Source organism: Panulirus ornatus, chromosome 33 (genome assembly GCF_036320965.1).
Source record: "Panulirus ornatus isolate Po-2019 chromosome 33, ASM3632096v1, whole genome shotgun sequence".
Taxonomy (NCBI): Eukaryota; Metazoa; Arthropoda; class Malacostraca; order Decapoda; family Palinuridae; genus Panulirus; species Panulirus ornatus.
This window is the reverse complement of record NC_092256.1, coordinates 15,415,769-15,436,094: the sequence shown is the minus strand read 5'-3', so window position 1 is coordinate 15,436,094 and position 20,326 is coordinate 15,415,769. Positions and strand designations below refer to the sequence as shown.

The window sequence follows — 20,326 nt, the reverse complement described above, 5'->3', positions numbered from 1 at the left end:
GTTCCTCTTTACCAGCATCAGACTGGGGATACCTCCGAGTCATCAATCATGCACACCAAAAACTCTGCACCTTATCTGCTGCACAGCTAGCTGGGAGGGGCTAGTGTGTGGGGGGCGTGTGGGAGGATATGATGTTTTGGGAGTGGGAAGGATAGCGAGGATGAGAGAGGATATAGGAAAGCCAGATAACAGGAGACCTGATGGACAATGACGAGGCTGTCCGCTGGAGGATTGTTCATGGGAGTACACTGGAAGGATAGATAACAGGGCTGATGGTCCATGACGATACGAGACTATCTGCTGAAGGACAGCACATGGGAAAGACATAACAGGAAACCTGATGGACAATGACGAGAACGTCTACTGGCGGACGATACACGAGATTGCATTGGCAAGAAAGGTAACAGAAGACCTGATGTTTTACACAGGACGCATTCTGCAGGAGTGTATTAATAGTTACCCAAGTTTCTCTTCTATGTAGATGAAGTTAGGATACTGAATAAGAAGGATCGATCATCCCCACCCACCATCACCAAGTATGAACATCATAATTGTGGCTTTGAGCTGGATGGAGGTCGTAATGGGCGCGTAATTTGCGGTGATTAGCGGCTATTAATGAGTCATTTTTGATGTCATTAACCGACTGGCTAAAGTATACCGTTAGTGGTCGACTTTTGTTGCGCTTCTAATTACCATCATCGGTTCCGAGAATAATCATGAGGTCAGCGCCTTAAACATGAGGGTAGAGCCTTGAATATGAGGTTCACAGCCTTGAACACGAGGTTGTAACCTTAGATATATGGTTCAAAGCGTTGCAAACCAGGTTCTAACCTAGAATATGAAGTTCAAAACCTTAAACATGAGGATAGAGCCTTGAATATGAAGTTCAGAGCCCTCAATATGAGGTTTAGAGTATTGAATACGATGGTATAGCCTTGAATACGAGGCGAGAGCCTTGAAGTCAAAGTTAGAGCCTGGAGCATGAGGTTAGAGCTTTGATTATGAGGTGAAAGCCTTGAACACGAGTTTGGAGCCTCGAATATAAGGCAAGAGCCTTGAATATGAGGTCAAAACCTTGACTACGAGATCATATCCTTGGATGCAACGTCAGAGCCTTGAGTATGAGGTCAATGCCTTCATTATAATAAGTTCACCTCCTTCAGTGTTATTTCAGCGCCTTGGATATGTCAGCCTCTATGTAAATGTCACAAGGAAGAGAGTGCTCTGATGTGGATATGATGGGTGAAGATCTCTAGGTGGGAATGTAAGGTTGCGAGTTTCATGTGGATCTGTAAGAGGAATGAGGGGTTGCGAGTGGAAAACGACATCAAGAGGTACGTGGATTTATGAGTGGCATGAGAGTTTGCGAATGGCAAGAGAGGTTTGTGAAGTTGCGAGTATATAAATACTCAAGAATTAAGATACATTACGAATCTGCGAATGTCTTTCTATTTTCTAAGGTATAAGTAAGGAAAATAAAAAAAAGCTAGAGTAGCTAACCTTAGGGGGGTGACAGCTACAGTATGATACGAGACATGTCTCACCCAGAGGTAGAGAAGAAACGTTACTTAAAGAAAGAGGAGTAGGCGCAACTTCAAAGTGGGAAAAGAAAAGTGTTACTTAAAGGAGGGAAAGACGGTGCTACTGTGAAGAAGTGGGAGGAAAATGTGCTACTTACAGGAAAGCGAGGAAAAGGTGCAACTTTAATAAGAGGTAGAAGCTGCTGCTACCTAGAGGAGGGGATGTAGAAGGTGCATCTTAAAGGAGTGGAAGTAAAAAGTGCCATATCAGGAACGGGGAGATGAGTTCCTTCCTCGTTCCCAGAGGTCTGCCCTAAAGGGAAGGTCCACTTCCTCCATGGTAACCTTATCTCCTCGCTTCCACCTCCGTCTGACTACCTCCATAATATCGCTTCCTTCCTACAATCTCCAACCCTGAACGTCCTCCACCTCAACACTTCCTCTTCCACTCTAACGTCTCCTTTCCCATCAATCCTATCGCACCACTTCCAGCCCTCATTCTTCATCCCTTCCTCCCCATGCCATCCTTTCTACATCCCATCTCATTCATGTTTCTTTTTCTAGTCTCATACACACTCGCGAAGATAAAAGTCTATTAGGGAATCATAAGTAAGATAATGATACATAACTAAGAGGATCCTTATGATCGTTTCTATCAGTCTTTCACGTCTTTTTTTATTCATTCTGTGTTTCTGTTTAGCTTTGTGTTTTTGTACGACTTTTTGTCAATCTCATTTCTCTCTCTTTGACTATGTCTCTCACTGTTTGCTTGTCTTTGTGAGAATCCGTCTCAGTTTGTCTCTTCATTTTGCACGGTTGCTCCCAGTGATTACCATTATCTCTCTCTCTATATATATATATATGTATATATATATATATACCTGTTTCTTGGTCATATTCATCCCTTCCTTCAATTTCCTATCTATAAATATCTTTTCATCATATCTCTCTCTCTCTCTCTCTCTCTCTCTCTCTCTCTCTCTCTCTCTCTCTCTCTCTCTAAATATATATATATATATATATATATATATATATATATATATATATATATATATACACACTGTCCCCCTGCGCCCCACATCTGATGCCTGAACCTCCCTCTTGCCTGATATCGACCAACAGAGCTACAACTTGGCACCCTTTCTTCTCTTCCTGTGTCTGACTCTGTGGGACGCACTGACTCATAACTTCACGTCCTCTCTCATATAAAGCATCATATGGCAGGACACCTGGTCTACAAAGAGGGATACGAAAGTAATTGTAAAGAGCAACAGACCACTATATCCTTTGACATCTCATTATATCATCCTTCACTCTGTACACCGAGTTCGAAATCGCCCAACAAAATTGTTCTTTATTCGGAGTGAAAGAATAGTCAACCACTTCATTGAAATGAAGTCAACCACCTCATTTTCTCTGTCTCTCTCTCTTTCTATATATATATATACATATATATATATATATATATATATATATATATATATATATATATATTCTCTAGTTACCTTCTCTCACTTATGTATGACCTACAAGCAGAATAATCCACAGTCCATCACCTTCCTTCATGCACAACATGTAAACAATATCCATATAACCATCTCCCATCATCACAACTGCGTGCCAGCAAATGGTCAATTTATGACAAGTACAGAAAAAAAAGGAAGTAAAGTTACAATTGTTGAAAAAAAAAAAAAAAACATTAGGAGCATTATCTTAGCCCTTAAACACTGCAGTACGACCCTTGGGTATGACGACCTGGCCTTCACCAGACCTTTATGGGCTGGAGGAGAGGCTCAAAGATCGTACTGTTGTGCTCCAGAGGTTAAATAGAAAGAAAAAAAAAAGATCTACCTGTTGTTTGTTGTCTTTGGAGAAAGGCAGCATCGTAGACACATGAAACATTATCTCGTGGCCCTCGTAGATGGTGTAGACCGAATGTTTCCCAGTCATGTCCCCTGTGGAGCAAAGTAGAAGTACTGTAGTTGTAGGGAAGACAACAAACCGTAGAAATAAGTGTGGGTAATTGTAGTGGCAATAGTAAATAGAAGTGCTAGTAGTAATAGTTACTAGAAGTGTATGAAATATCACAGACTGTAAGAACGAGTGTTGTAATTGCAAGAGTGGCAGTAGTAACAACGACAGTAAATTGTGCTGATACTAATAGCTGGTGTAATTCTAGTATCAAAAGTAATCATGGCTTTTTTCATTTCTTCCTTTTAATCACTTTTAATGTACTCACTCGCCGTATCAAACACTGACACCAGCAGTAGGAATCAATAGTAGCGGCAGAGGCAAAGAAATAAAAAAAGAATACCAAGTTGTAACACACTAGTTATTAATCTAAAACCAAAAATATGACAAAAATACGAACAGTCGTGCGAGGAACGAACATATCAATACCACAACAAGAAAGTACTCGCTGAATGGACGATATCAAGTACCGCCTCCAGTTCCCCCTCGGCTCTGTTCGGAGCCCCGAAACAATGAATCTTTTTTTTTTTCCTTTTCATCACCATGGAACCCACGAGCCAACAAAGACAAGTTCGAAATATCGGTTCACTCTTCCTTGTTCTTGGAATGATACACATTCTTGAGGGTGGGGAATGTCACCGCTGCAAATAAATCTTACTCATTCGATTCTCCTGTGTAAAGAGTGCTTTTGAAAGTTAGTATCAAAGCAAATTGTCGGCGGCGGGGCGGGGGAGGCTTCAGGATGAGTGAACAGTGCGCAGGGCACTGGTGCGGTGGATGCCGGGCGAGGCAGCGAGTGGGGACGCCGACGGTGTTTCATCTTCGCTTCCGCAGACACAGGAGAGGAACGGGTCCAATATGGTGAGATATGAGAGCCTGGGTCGGTGGGAAGACGATGGGTGGGAGGAAGCGAGGAACACTGATAACAGATGAGACGAGGAGGAGGAGAGGCAAAGATGAGGGAAGATGATCACGATGAAGAAGAATGACAAAAGAAAAAAAAGACGAGATGTATGAATAAGAGAAATGAAAAAGAATAACATTAAGAATATGATGAAATAAAAGATGAACTGAAGGAAAGAAGACAGAGGAGAACGAAAATGAAAAAAACACAAGAAAATGAAGAGAAGGAAATGTGGAAGAGAGAAGAACAAAAATGAAGGGAAAGAACAACACAACAAAGACGCAGGAAAGTTGGTAATTGGAGTCAACAAGGAGAATGTATCCTTCTTCCGTTATGCTCACTTTAATTCCTGAAGCAAGTGGAGAAAAACCCTAGCAGGACATCCGGACATACAGGATGTTCAATTATTTTCTACCATCATTATTGGTTATTTGCATTTCCATTTACACAAAAGAATCCTGATTTTCATGATTAAAAGCCGTATTTTCGTTTTCCGTTTCACGTTCTCTTGTAGACCTTGTTCTAGCTGTTCATGATAACACCATGAACAATATCTACAGTCAGAAGATATACATTTACTCAAATCTAATTATGTACCAACTCCTACTCAACTTGTGTCGCAATATCTTTCATACAGCGGGTACAGTGTCGACAGATTGCTCCTCATTCCGAGCTGAAAGTTACGTAGAACTTATGCCAACTAACATCCTTCGAAATATCCAAGTATATCAAAGCTACGAGAGAATGTCAACTAAGTGTTTACCGAAAAGAAATTATGATTTTGTTTTAAACAGAGAAAGGAGGGAAAAATGCCATCAAAGACGATACACCGAGACACACACACACACATTATATATATATATATATATATATATATATATATATATATATATATATATATATATATATATATATATATAAAGGTTAGTGACCACCATTCATGAAACCACTCGCTCTAGGTACGTTCACCTTAACGCTGGAACAAAAAAATTTTAGTCGATTACGTTAATTTTTTTTTTCTCTTCAGTCGCCTGGAAAGCAGATCCAACCTGTCCTCAGACGCTGGAACATCCCCAATATGATGACAGTAATCCCCTTCACTGGTTCTCGTTATAAAGGAACAATGCAGTCTTTTCTTTGTCTGGTGCGCCATTTATCCGGTTCATTTCAAAGGCTGGGGACATTATATTTCTGTCGCGTCGATTTTTCCAAAGGCGGCTTTTGAGGAACTTGCGAAAACAGAGGAACAGCTTTTAAGGCGGGAATGCACGCCGTGCTGCCTTCATTCTTCCTCACTCAAGTGGACTGGCTGGGTATAAAGACCGTGTATCGTATTGTCATCTGGGGTGTGCGAAAGTTGTAGTGGGTACGTCTGGCGTTTCGTGATTCTCTCTCTCTCTCTCTCTCTCTCTCTCTGAACTTAAGAAAACTGACAATTTAAGCATAAAAGATCCTAAGAGCATGTAATGGACGCATGGAGACAGAGAAACTATTTTACCGTTGTTTTCCAGGAGTCGAACTTGGCTCAATTGCAATAATCGAACTTACGACATCTTCAAAGATCTGAACTTACGTGTCCTGTTGTCTTACCATACATGACACCCACGATGATTTGAACTTCCATTTCCAGGGATCTGAGCTTGCATTGCCCGCGGTGATTTGATCCTAAGGACATTTTCAAATGCTCTGAACTTCGACCAACAGCAAAATTCGAAGCTTTGGCTAAATCTCCAGTGGTCTAAGCTTACGAATCACTCTGGCAGCATTGCGCTGGCAATGCCTTTAGTAAGCAGTCATCGTCAGGCGCCTGCGGCGATCTGAGTTTGACAACGCCTCTAAAACACTCCCGAGCCTTACGACACCCACAATACGCTGGGTTTGACGGCGTCTGCAGAAGTCTGAATTTATGACATGGGATTCTCTCTCTCTCTCTCTCTCTCTCTCTCTCTCTCTCTCTCTCTCTCTCTCTCTCTCTCTCTCTCCGCAACATTTCAAGGCTAGAGTCGACTAAATGTATTCGTGAAATGTGTGGCGATATGCAATGATGGTCGACTTCCAGTTTGGCCGACCTCGTTGAGATTAACACGTGTACGATTTTTATAAACCAAATAACAAGTAATATTCAGATTACTGGCTATGTAATTAGTGGCGGGATCACTTCCGCTCCACGAACACTTGTATCGAATTCATGTACCTTTCATTAGTTCGTGTGACATTAAAGGTGTGTTCATTTCGACGTACAAGACGTTCTCAGCACCTTAAAGCTGAATGTCTCGAAGCTGAAACGCCCACAAGTACTTTTCCTCGAGAGTCCATTCTTCATCTAAGTGGTTCGACCTATTACTTGGTCTCATGTTAGTTATAGATCACTTAATTTACTCTCTTGTTTTATCTATTTTCTTTGGTTTCTCTCGTTTTTCTTTATCTCCTTATTTTCTCGTTATCACCTACTTTGATTTATCCACTTGCCTTCTCTCTTTTAGAGTCCTTTTCTTTTATTCTTTCATCTTTCTTTTCTTTTTCGATCTTCAGGTTAGTACTGGTAATTGCTCCTCCTGCCTGCATGGCGGTTTGTTGTTAACGATTCTTGTTAATGTCATAAACAAACATAACGCAGCAACTGATCGTAATAAACGAGTCTTCAACCTCCGGTGAGGTAGATCCACATTATCGCCGGCCATAACGACACAGGATGTGAAAGAGATGATGCGGTTAGGTTGGTACGACGTCTGCTCCGCCATCTTGATGGGTCTTGGGCTTGAGAAAGCGCGGGAAAACATGTAAACAAGACGGGGACAACCAAGTGGACGGTATCTTACCTAAATGGGCCAATTACGTCGCGGCGGCTGAGCAATCTTAATATACGATTGGCTCAGAGTTGTAAGGCACGTCTGGTTGGTTGAGGGAGTTGACAATCCTCAACTTTAGGCGAATCCCAGACTCCTGAAAGAGAGAGGATCAGACGTCTCTGCGGTAGGAAGAATGGTGTGATAGATGAGGGGCTCTCCCGGTCTTACAGCCTATTGTGCTCACAACTTGATAACTGGAAATTCCTGCAGAGTTGTGGGTTATGAAACGGGGAATACTTAATGCTTCAGAATAAACGACGCCTCCGTCTGTTATATTACCCGCATATTAATATAGACAAAGTCAGAGTCCTGAGCGATTTAAAAGAATATTTTTTCTATCATCTCCCTTTATTCATGTCACCCGAGATGGCCTTTGACAGGAGTGTTTTTTCGCGAGTAATGTTCTTTATTTATGAAACGGGATCTTCTCTTTTCTTTCTGTATTTGTAGTTACAGAAACATAGAGGTTATGACCACAGACACGAAAGGATTATGTACTGAAATCAGTTTATAATTTGTAATGATTCTAATGGGCGGAGAACTCTCCGTCATCGTTTAACTTTTTTATGTTGAAGCATCAAAACGGCCCACCCTGGAGATGCTGATGGCCATGCAATAATTATGTGACGCAGCAGCTTGTCGAGTATTGCGTGGTCTAGCTAGTGGTGTGGGCACATAAGCAGCCAGCTCTCGGGAACATAAAACCAATGTCCCTTTTTATTACCTTTATCTCGACAATCTATGTATGTGTGTGTGTGTGTGTGTGTGTGTGTGTGTGTGTGTGTGTGTGTGTGTAACTGGAATTTCAACTTAAAACACCGTGGTCATCGTCACACGGGAGCAGATTGTGTCACAAGCCGGTGACGCTGAAGCTGTTGGAATTCCCACGTTACATTGCTATGCTGACAGGCTGGGACAGGAGACTGGTGGGCACCCCTTGTGTCCGGGGCTTGTCCAGTCAGCCTGCAGCCTCACCCGTCAAGGAATTTAAGAGAATATCTACGTATTACAGGGGTCCGAAGTGCCTCCGAGTACAGCGGCACAAAAGGGTAACGGTGTTGTAGTTAACATTGTCCTCAGAGCTCAGTTGCTCCATTGGTAATGATGTCTTGGATTCAGAACCGTGATTATATATGAGAGAGTGAGAGATAGACAAGGAGACGAACAGAAACTGGTAAACCGGCTTATGCTTGCGCTTTTGCAATCATCCGTTTAAACCTACAACATTTCATGAAACTCCCGGTCTTATTAAGACAAAGGGTAAAGGGCAAAATCCACGACGGTTCATCTCCATCTTGATCATTAGTGTTCCTGGCCACAAGTACCTCCTCCATGCAGTTATATTTAGCCTTTCCCCATCACTTTTGGCGCGGAGGAAAGACTACTTACTGGAAGGTGAGAAGCGGCTGCTCCAATTCCCACCTCAAAGAACCTCTCTGTACCCAGCCAATTACAAGACAATTACACAGATCAAAGGGGAGCAGATGACTGAAGCTATACCGTCCTTAACTCTCGATGTTAACAAGAATTCTGTCTCTCTCCTCGTTCATTTTCCTCCAAGGTTAGGTCCCGATTAGCTGGGGAGGAATTTCGGTCAAGAAAGAAAAGTTAACCTCTCCATCATCTACTAGACTTGTTGGTGATTCTTGTTAGCGTTGGCCACGGTACGACGCTGGAGAACGACGGTACAAGAGTAAGGTCAAGTTGGGTTTGGCCTTTGACCTGACACTTGAAAGATTAGGCTCAAAGTCACACTACTTTATACCCAAGGGTCGTAACGTCGTCGTATTCGAGGGTACTGACGTCATACCGTAGCTTTGTATAGTTATGCTCAATTGATTAATGAATGGATCAGTTCTCGGTGCCTTTGCTAAACGAAATTACATCTTCACACCTCTTCATACATTTCATGGTATCATTACTCATACCTTGAATAGTCTTTCGAACGGAGAAAATGAGCCTAAATTCTCAAATGATTTCAAGAGCATAACCTTTACACTGATATCTATTTCGCACGCACTGAAAACTTGCGAGAAAACTTACTGAGAAAGTGTAATGTTACATATCAAAGTAATTTTGCCAAATGATATAGAATTAGTTACATACAAGCTGTAAACGACTTGGTTGTAAATTACAGTTGTACAACTGTGTAGGCAACTATTGTCGACTAGTTCGTAAACTCTCGTAAAATAAGGGTCTGAGTTGGATGTAAATGACGACCCTGCGATGCCCTTGAATAAAACACTTCTCATAAAGGCCCTGATCTTCTCTGAAATCATAACACTTCTAATGACTGCCCTGATCATCCCCTCATTATAATACCACTAATGACGACCCTGATCATCTTTTTAACGCCATTTCTATCGGTCCAGATACGCCCTTAATGACACCTCTAATGATGACCCTAACCCGTCTTTAATCACCACTCCTCTAACGACGGCCCTAATCAGCCCTTAATTATTACAATTCTAATGATCGTTCCAAGCTGCCATGAACTGCACCACCTCTCATGGCGTCCATGTGTTGCCCCTGTACTACAAGACAACTCTCGTGTCATGACTCAAGTCTAGCCACGCTGCTCTGGCCAAGCTGAGTTTGCTTTCATCTGACGCTTTCTGCTTGATTGTGTGCATCCAAATACAGTCAGTTGTGTGTCCTCTCTCTCTCTCTCTCTCTCGTGTGTGTGTGTGTGTGTGTGTGTGTGTGTGTGTGTGTGTGTAATTACTTATTTGTGCATCACGGGGAGGGAGCTCTGCACTCGTGGGGGCTACGTCTTTTGATCTTTCTCCACTTTCATACAGCTTTTTTTTTTAAAACTTTTCTATGCTGGTACAGCATTCGTAATTCACCTCTTCAGTTAATGCCATTCACCCACCACCCTCATAAGAGGTACTTTCTTACATCTTTTCTAACAAGTTTCTTGCTTGGTATCATGTTACTGCCTCTGGGTGCTCCATGTGTGCATCTAGTGAGAAACTGATTACTGCTGACGTCATGTGACTGGTGGAAAATAAGCGTAATTCAGTCACCCCTAACTTTTCTCTCTTCCCATCATGCATAACCTCTATATTCTCATGGTAGTTCAACTGTGTGTGTGCGTGTGTAATATTGTACATAAGTTGTTACCTTCGTCTATATATTTTTTTCATACATATCAACCATTTACATACCTACGGTATGTCTTTCCACATGAATACACGTTAAAGTATTAGTGTCTATTCGTTTGTATATACGCAACTGCGAGTTATTTCTGTGCATTTTAGCATTAGTATTAAATGATCATTATTTTTGTGTATCCATGCGTCTACATACAGTAGCGGCAAATGCTTTTATCTGAGGGCTTACGTATTTTTGTATGCAATTCTTTTTTTTCTATTTGCGGTTCCATAGCTTTTATATATATGTATTTATATATTAATTCAAACATCTGTATATTCAAATGAAAGCATTTTTCATGAAAATGCGTGTTAACATTCATATATATATATATATATATATATATATATATATATATATATATATATATATATATATATATATTTATTTATTCCTACGAGTCCACGAGGAAATGAAACACGATAAGTTCCCAGGTGTGATAATCACATCATCAGGGGAGATACAAGAAAGAAATATCAGTTGATATACAACGAAGAGACTTAGCTAGGATGCCATCTGGTAAACACAAGAATGCTATTATACTGAACGGCATAAGTATATGAATGATAAAACTGAGATGACTATGTATCTAACGATATCAACATAAACCTCAAATACAACAATTTCCTCAGGGAAAATTTAATTTTTTGATGGGATATTTTTTTTTTCCAAAAAAAATGCAGTGCTTCTATCACCAATCAATATATCAGAAAAAGTAAAACCAAAGTCATGAAACTGCTCCCCCCCCATCTCACTGTGTACATAATCACACGTTTCTTTTAAACCATTCATTTTCCCCGAGCAAGATTTTTTTCCCAGTTTGCATAAAGGACATCTTTTTTCAACCGCTGTTGATCTTAGATCTTATTTCTATTATCCAGGAATTCCCAAGAAAAGTGAAATAAAGAAAAAATCCGCTGAGGTCACTCTTAAATCGTGAAAGCGAAGAAAGGATGATGTAAAAATTTGATTTCAGTTTGTACGATTTTTTTTATTGCCAGTTTTCATATCCGGACGGTTCCAATCACCAGTTTTTACAGCATTATGGACGTTGACTTAAACTGATTTACTGGTCACTGAATTGAATGAAAAAGGATCAGACAAAAAAAAATATTTTAAGACAAACATGAAGGCAAAAAAGAAAGCAGAAACGGATAAAAAAGGGACAGTAATCCATCAGCCAGAGTTATAAATGAAACAACTTTTGAGACATACAAAAGATACAAGACTTACACTTACAGACAGAAGTGACAGACAGACAAATCAAATGAGAACGAAGAGAAAGAGATCCACAGTAAAATATCATCTATCCAGTTTTTCCGGTAATCAAAAATACATTACACTCAGCCATGCCGTACAGCCTCTCCCCAGTGTGAGTGTCGGGACAAAACCCATTACCAGTGGACGGCCGGAACAGGGACATGAGCCCCCGAAAATGGACCAATAGCAAGGCGAATGGCCACTTCCCTCTCCCTGATTGGTTGGGGAGCGGTTTGCAGTGACTTTACTCTCTCCTGAGTCACGGTATAAAGACCATCATTGTTCAGGAGACTTTCTTTTTCTTTTAGACTATCCTTCTCTGAAGAAGTTATAATCGCCTCGGAGACATGTTAAAAAAAAAAAAAAAAGATAAAACTCACCTTGCATGAAAGGTGTTGAGAGTAAGGTCATTCAGGACCAAAAATCTCCTGAGGGGCCACTTGACTCGTCTTCGAAAAGTCTATGGCCAAACAGTTTGGTCTGTGGCCAAGCAGGCAGCCTGGTCTACGATAATAAACACTCAAAACATTCTCAGTTAAATGACTCTAGCATCCCGAAATTTAAGAGCTTGTATGTCTATAACTCACGTATCCTATGGAGGACCTTGGAGTATGTGAAGAGCCGAGAGGCAAGCTCGTGTCGAGAGTCTACGACCCCAGTGTGCTTATCCTGAAGTGTACATTTGCAAAAGCTCTTCTGGTTCTTGGCGTGTAGTCTTGACATTGTTGGGGGAGATGGAGGACCATCACGAACACAGTTCACGCGAGGCTGTTGCCATACGACCAGGTCGAACATAATAAGTCTACAGTGATTTTCTTCTATATCATTACAAAGGGAAACGACAGGATTTCTCGATGATCAGCCTCATTTTTTTGGCAAGGTCAATGACTGTGCCTATTAAGCAATTCAACGACGAGTCGAATACAGCATCTTCGCTATCTGTGAGAGTTCGTGTGTGTAATCAAGCTCCGAGTAGAGTACGAGATGTATAGCAATGTTGAATATAGAAACTAATAAATTCAGCTCATCTTTTTTCACAAGTTAAGGAGTAAAAATGATTCGGCTCCATGTTGTCTTTACTGAAGTGAAAATGGCAAAAGCCAAAGTATCTTTCTTCCCCAAAATTTGAGTTCGACGACTAGTATGGCATTTCGTGTCGTTGTTCGTTCATATCTCGAATTACTTTAAGAAAAATAAAAGTCTATACGTTTTCTGTTTGCATAATAGACTAAATGAATTACTAAAATACTGACCTCCCCACTTCTGAAAATTCATTCTTGGGGCAACATTTAACATGGAAATTCGATTCAATACTCGTGAACAGAATCAACCCCAAATATTTGACTCACAACATCCCAGATATTCAGCAACTCGTTCAGCATCTACTTTGTCCCTCACATCCAACCACAAACTTCAATCAAACATGCAGCTCCACATTTAGACACATTCTATCCCAGTATCATTTAAGCAGTCGATCCTCCATACGACCTTATATTCCTTCACACATTCACGCTCTCATGCATCTACACATTCAGCCACCCACACATACGTCCCATATCACTTATTATGCTACAAATTCATATACCTTACATTCTTTCATATACATTTGGCCTAACATTCAGGCGAGAACTCGGGCCCAACGGAGCCCAGGATGTGTGGCACTGTTGGCTCTGTCTGCCTTTAATTGATGCCATAAGTTAAAGTCGCCGGACAGGTGTGGAAATGCCGGGGAACGAGGCCGAGGGAAGAGATGGGAAAATGTGAAGTGCTTGCAGGTGTACAAGTGCTGGCAGGTGTAATGTAGTTGTGTGTGGAGGTTAGGGAGTCTGAGGACGAGTCTGTAGCCCTGAGCACTTACATATATATATATATATATACACACACACACACAAAGAGGAGACGAGAGTACGATTTATGAAGATGTTGGGGGCACATATTGACAAAGGTGCGACGAGGTATGACCATGTGTAGCAGGTGTATATGTGCACGGGATTATATGACAAAGCCAGGTTAAGAGAAGCGCCAATGGTCTATGGCGATATGATCACAAGAGGCAGGAGCAAGTATGGAGGTTCTAAGTTCTGGGAAGGTAGAGGTAAATGTCAATCAGAACTGAACTAACTCATTGTCGATTATAATGTGATGGGAGCTCATTTGAGTGCCATAGGCCATGTACATAATACTCATCACATATGCAAGCCGCTATGTACAGACATAAAGACGGGGGTACAAAGAGAATTGTACACTCGAGCTACATTCAGAAGATGTACAAGAGTGTGGCCACTGCTGAATGGTAAATCCAAAAGGGAACCATAACATGAAGGATATAGTGAGACATAAAGGAAAGAGTGTAATGGTAGACAAAAGAAACCGAGAAATGGAAGGAAGGGAATAGCATTAGAGGAGGAAGAGGAGAAAATGGTAGAGCGTTTTAAGGAACCGGAGGAAGGAAACGCTTTTACAAGAGGCCCAGTGGTGAGCATTGCGTCTCGCGACTTTATCTCCGCCTCTGGGAAACTGTCTCGTAAGGAATTTTTGATAACGACTGAAGACAAAGCAAGTACACCGCTGGTGTACACACGACGCTTCCTGCGTAGGAATAACCCCCTAAATTCCCATCTTTATTGAACTTTCCCTGAAGACTTGTTTTCCGTGCACGCCCCTGCTGCTGGAAATTATTTCGCGAAGACTTCTCGAGAACAACTACAGATGGGCTAGATGATAAGTAAATAGAACTTGAGCTCTTTTATTTAACTTGCAAGACACAACTATTCACATTGTATTTCCCTTGGTCGAAAATTAACTCGTATATTAGTTTAGGGAACGGTAGGATTAGAACGTGGAACTTCACAAGGCTAACTTTGGATTATCTGACACTGTCCTGCTTACAGGGCACAATTGTACATCTTGCGTCAGGGCACAATTGTACATCCTGTATCAGGGAACAATTGTACATCCTGAAAAGTTAACGTTGGGGGATTACGAGACAAACAAGCCTCAAGACTAACACATACCACGCCATTAGACGTTGCACACCCATGATTTTTCAACTCTATGTCAAACGAAGTTTCGATTCCGGTTCGATAATCTTACGTAAATGATACTCTTCAAGTCTATAGAAATGTATAACACCAGACTCCGCCTGCTTTAGGCTGACTAATAGTGATCGAGTTGCCTTTTTTCTTGAGGCTTTACCATCGTCAGACCTGACGATAAGAGTATCGCCAAAAAACTCTCTTGAAAGGAGTTCATCCTGTCCCGGCTACTAAATGCAGTGCAGCCTTGGGGCTTCAGAAGCCCCTGAATGGGGGGGAGGGGGGATTTCAAGGGTTACAGCCCCAGAACTCCTTGCACAAAGGGGTCCTAGAGCTGTATATATGAAGTAATAATAATAAACAATAATTTCGTAAAGTGACCTGGTAAACGAGTCTACATCTCAAATCCTTACACCGAGAGCACTGCAAAACGTCACAGAGATGGGGGTATTGCTTTTAATAAAACCCTCAAGGGTCAGCAGATAGTCTAATATGCGTCGTCAAATGGTATCTCTTAACATGTCTTTTTTTCCTCCCTCACCCACTTCCTTCCTCGCGAAAATTCATCTTAGGAAATGAAGTTACGAGTCTAATTCATTCTAATACTTCTCATAGCCAACACTCAAATTTGATTTATGGGAATTCCATGACATTTCATGACCGCCCATGAGGACGATTTATCTTGCTATTTTCCTGGTTACGCCAGAGAGTCAGAAAGATTCTCTCTCTCTCTCTCTCTCTCTCTCTCTCTCTCTCTCTCTCTCTCTCTCTCTCTCTCTCTCTCTCTCTCGTGCATTTCATGTGTTCAGTAACTAACTCATCTCAATGGACAGCTAATATCCTCTGATAGACAGAATGACACTGACACGTTAATGAAATTTTTCGTCAAATATAAATTAGAATTTACCAATCCACCTCATTTCAAAGGGTCATAAGTATAGGTTTGTAAATGGGACTCTCAACATATGTAGCCATAAGGCTGAAAATATATACGTATACATACAACTGTTCCTGTATCATATGTCGTAACTTTTTAATCACTGGAAAGGGGTGAAAATGTAGGAAGTCTCTCCCTCTCTCTCTCTCTCTTAGAGAGCAGGCAGTAGGTGGTGGTCAGCCACCGACAAGGGAGTTACATTACCGGTACTACCTGCCTGGGTATCGGGCGGGCTAATGATGGCTGCAAACGTCTGAAAAATCTTTTTAAATTATTATTTAATCACCAAGTCTGCCATTTCACGATTCTTGTGAAAGTTTCTCTATATCGACATTTTAAGAGAATTTCACGATCTATACTCGTGTGCAGATAGTAGTAATATTATAAGCCTCGGCCGCGTTCCTAAATCTTAAAAAGACGGAGGAAAGTCGTCCTTTTAGTGGTCATTACCGGGAAGCTGATTGTTGTTGACTTATTTTCTTCCACGATGATAAGCTATAACTCAATCCCATCCCTCACTCTGTCCAAGCTGACAACATTCATTACATCACCAATCTTCTCTCGGGCAATTATTTCTCTCCCATCTGTACTTTTCTCCTTTTCTTACAATTCTCGTGGTGCAAAGTTGATTTAGAAATAATTTTAAATCACTACCAAACCAGCTGATATTCTAAAGCCCTTAAACAATCTCGGTGGTTATCAAGACTAACTGATACAGTATAATTTGTTTACCATTTAATCTACAACCTAGAAGTTTCTCACTATTCTAAGCATCTTTGAATATATTTTTTTTTCCGAGGATTCTGTTAAAGTATCACTAACTTATTTCCTTTCTTGAGCTACTTTCATATAAAGCTAAATCTATTTACCTTCCTTTAACCGAAAATCACAAAATATCTATAAAGGTCATTTACGATAATTCGCATTCATTGACGTTGTATAACAAGATGAAGCAAAAGTGATAATATATTCGCAGGGCTTCACTTAAACGTGTAGGACGAGTGAAAAATAAGGCGACAAAGATTTCAGGACAAATTACGTGGAGATACACACACACACATCACGACAATTGGTGTAGCTCTGAAGACTCCGCACCAACTGTTGTGTTCCTCTTTGACCAAGTCAAAAAAAGAATAGATGGCAACTCATCCACACAGTTACTGTGAGAGCCGTTTTAAGAGAAGTGGACTCCAAAACTTTCAGCTCCAGCTTACGACAGGTAGAAAAAGATGTTATACAAAGTCGTAGAGAAGAAAGAATGAGGACAAGACGCACTAGATGGAGACAACTTTAAGGGAAAACAATAAGAGGAAGTTAAAGGAAAAGTAGATGGAAGAGGGAGAGGGAGCATAGGTTGGATAAAATCGTCTATTTGCTCAACAAATAACTCCATCTGGAGGTATCTTCAGATGGGACGAGGACCTCACACCTTCCCCTAACACTTAAGAGTCGACGATGAGCCCCGCATTAGCAGGGTAAACAAGCGACATGGCACCTTGTCACATTCGTCCCCTTGGAGCCCGAGCAACCAATTTTTGCGAAGAAAGAAACTCCGGCAGACTGAAAATGAAGAATGAATGAGCCGCTGAGATTTCACTCAGGGGAACTTTATCCACGGCCTTCCCTCTCTGCTGCCATTTGTACCTTTACCTGTTTATGTTTTATTCCCGTGTCTTGCTTTCCTCTCCGTCATCTACGCCATGTTTCTCTTCTTCAGTTCTCATTTTATTTTCAGTTCTCATTTATTTTCATCCCCTTTTCCGAATTGTTCTTCGTCCTTTCCAGAATCATCAACATTTCACTTCAACAATGCATCTCTTTATGCTACTCTTTTAGTTCTCTTCTGTTACCAACATCCTCTCTCTCTCTCTCTCTCTCTCTCTCTCTCTCTCTCTCTAACCCCGTCCGTCATTCCGATTCTCTTCTCCTCCCTGCCTCTCCACCAACTCACGGCCCCCATCCCTACACCCCTCCCTGCCTGCCTGCCTCCCTCCCTACCCCAGCATCTTATAACAGGACGAACGGCTGAGATCAGCAGGAATGATGCTTCTCATCTGCTCCAGCAATATATATGGCCTTAGAGTCAAGTTTAAACACTGGAAGACCAGGTTCAAAGCCCTTGAAGGAGTAGGTACCAAAGCTCTTGAAGAAATGGGTTTCTCGCTCCCGAAGGAAAAGTTTCAGACTGGGAGGTTTGTTTTAAGCCTTTATAAGACTATGTTCTATGAGCATGAGGTAGTATGTTTCAAAATTTTTTAAGGGAAAGATTTTGAGCACCTGAGATACCGAAGGACGTTATGAGATAAAATGCAAGCATTTATAGGAAGAGCTAAAAAGCCCTTGGTAGAAGTAGGGTTGAAGCCCATCAATGATCTATTTCTAAGTCCGTGAGGCAGAAGATGGACAGCATTTAAAGAGCTAGAGCTAAAGCCTTCGAAATAAATCTCTGTAAACCTTTGAGGCTTTAGATTTCACGACCTTTGTAGGAAACGGTTTCATATCTCTGCAAGAAAACTTGCGTGCAATAACACTGGAAGGACAGATTCCCTGAAGGAGTGAATTCCACACATTTGAAAGAGTTGGATCAGAGGCTTTGAAGGAGCAGAATCTAAATCCCTGGAAGGATATAGTCTCAGGTACTAAAGTATAAGGTTTCTACCCTTTGAAGGAGGGAATTCCAGGTTCTTGAAGGTGCAAGCTCCAAGAGTTAGAAGAAGCAAGTTCCAGACCCTTGAAGGAGCCAGCTTGTAAGCCTTAAAGAGGTAGATCCACAGTGCTTGGTACAAAGTCCTTTAGGCAAAAGGTTCCAAGCCCTTGAGGGAAAGGCTCTACGTCATCTTGTAAAAAAGCCTCAAAGCCTTTGAAGAAAAGGGCTTTTAGCCCCAGAAAAATAAAAATCCACGCTTCCAAATACAAAGGCTGTCTCTGAAGGGGTCATCAAAGAAAGTCCTCTTTTCTTGTAATACTTGATTGTACGTACCTAATACATTATTTCGTACTCTACTACAACAGACCCTAGACTACTGGAAAATGTGTTCTAATATCTGTATGGAATCCCCTTCTTCTGAAATTAACCATGCAACAGGCGTCTGAAAGACGTAATTCTATGTGTTTTTGAATGGTGGTTTGACGAGTGTAAAACAATAAAGTGTGTTTATGACAGTGTGAGAATAAAAGAAGGCAAGGAGGATCCACAGAGATATTAGCTATCTTCCTAAGTCTCTCTACGGTGAGATTTTTCCATGATGACAGCGCTTGCCCTCACCAGACAGAGAGAGAGAGAGAGAGAGAGAGAGAGAGAGAGAGAGAGAGAAAGCAAACAGTTAACAATGGAGCTGCAGGACTGCAGGAAGGAGAGGAGGTAGAGCGTCAACATGAGTCGTGTGCTAGTGTTGACCCAGCACGTCTGTGGCTGCCACGTGTGTGTGTCTGTGTATCCGGCGCCTCCACACCCTCGACACCCTTGGCCTGGCGGTGACAATGAGGTGTAGCAGAGGGAGATAACATATGGTTATTACTGATGTTCTCCCTCGTGCTGCTGATCTATTTTCTCTATCTTACAGTCGCTGTTGCCCATGATGTATGAAGAGCATCTTGGCTGCTGTTATTTCCACTGGCGTGGCTAATTCTCCTCCAGCTGTTCTTATTTCCATTGGTGATCTTTTCCGTGTGGTCTTGACACCTGCTGTCGTTAATAGTTTCCCTCTTGGTGTCCTAGTATTTCTTCTTTTCTCTCCAGCATGGCAAAACTCTTGCTCAGGAGGCAGAGAAATATTGACGGAAGCTTTCAAAAGTCTTTCAACTACTGTTGATGGTAACTTACTCCTGTTCGTGCTGGTGGCGCTGTCTCTGGGGCTTATGTACCATTACTCCCAAACTCTGGCCTTAATGGTTATGGCAGCAGCGAGAGAAATCCTTTGTGCATTACTGTCTTTGTTGTTGCTGCTGCAGCTGCTGTTAAGGTTGGCGGGACAGCCGATGGTCTTGCTGTAACTGCTGAAGCTTCTACTGTAAATACTGCAGCAAACTGGTCGGGTTGGGTATGTTCCCTCCTGCCTGGCTGCCCATGGTGTTACTGGCGTGTTACGGGTGAAGTTGTTACTTTTCCAGCCATCGTTACGGTTGTGACTAGTGCTGCTACTGGTATTACCATATGCTACTGTCCGTGTCATTGTAATCACAAATACTAATCATGTACTTCCTGGCCTCTTGTGTATCTCCTACTAAGGAAACTATTGACGGAACTTTGCCTCAAGTTATCTTGCTAACATGTTGCGGACGTTCTTTTACGTCAAAGACACGAGGTCGAGTATTCATCATATAAAATATCATGGATGTGAAAGAAGTAGTTTTTCCGTTTCCTCATGTTTCACAACAAATGTAAACATAGCATTTCCCCTGGCGGCAAAGGCGTTGCTGTTTCATACACCTGGCAGTGCAGGAAGCGACATTGTGAAAAAGTCTCGTAGCAAGACAACAGAAAAATGACATCTGGCAATAGACTTTATATCTCCATACGTTCCACCTGTATATATTTCTATAGTGCTCATATGTCTGGCAGCGGAGGCAACGGTCGTATACATCCAGCTGCCATGGATAGTGATGTCCTTCATGCACCTTGCAGCGAGGGCACGATTCTCGTATATCTTGCAGGCGATTCCGTATTCATACGTTTGGAAGCAGGGGCGACATTT

The 20,326-nt window shown here is 41.6% G+C and overlaps 1 protein-coding gene across 1 annotated transcript in view; it reads right to left on the bottom strand.

Annotated features, from left to right (window-relative positions):
- Window positions 1-20,326, bottom strand: part of LOC139759487 (GTPase-activating Rap/Ran-GAP domain-like protein 3) — a 628,035-nt gene that overhangs the window by 137,662 nt on the left and 470,047 nt on the right. Inside the window, 1 exon segment of the mRNA XM_071681664.1 lies at window positions 3,372-3,475. Coding sequence (XP_071537765.1) covers window positions 3,372-3,475 — 104 coding nt within the window.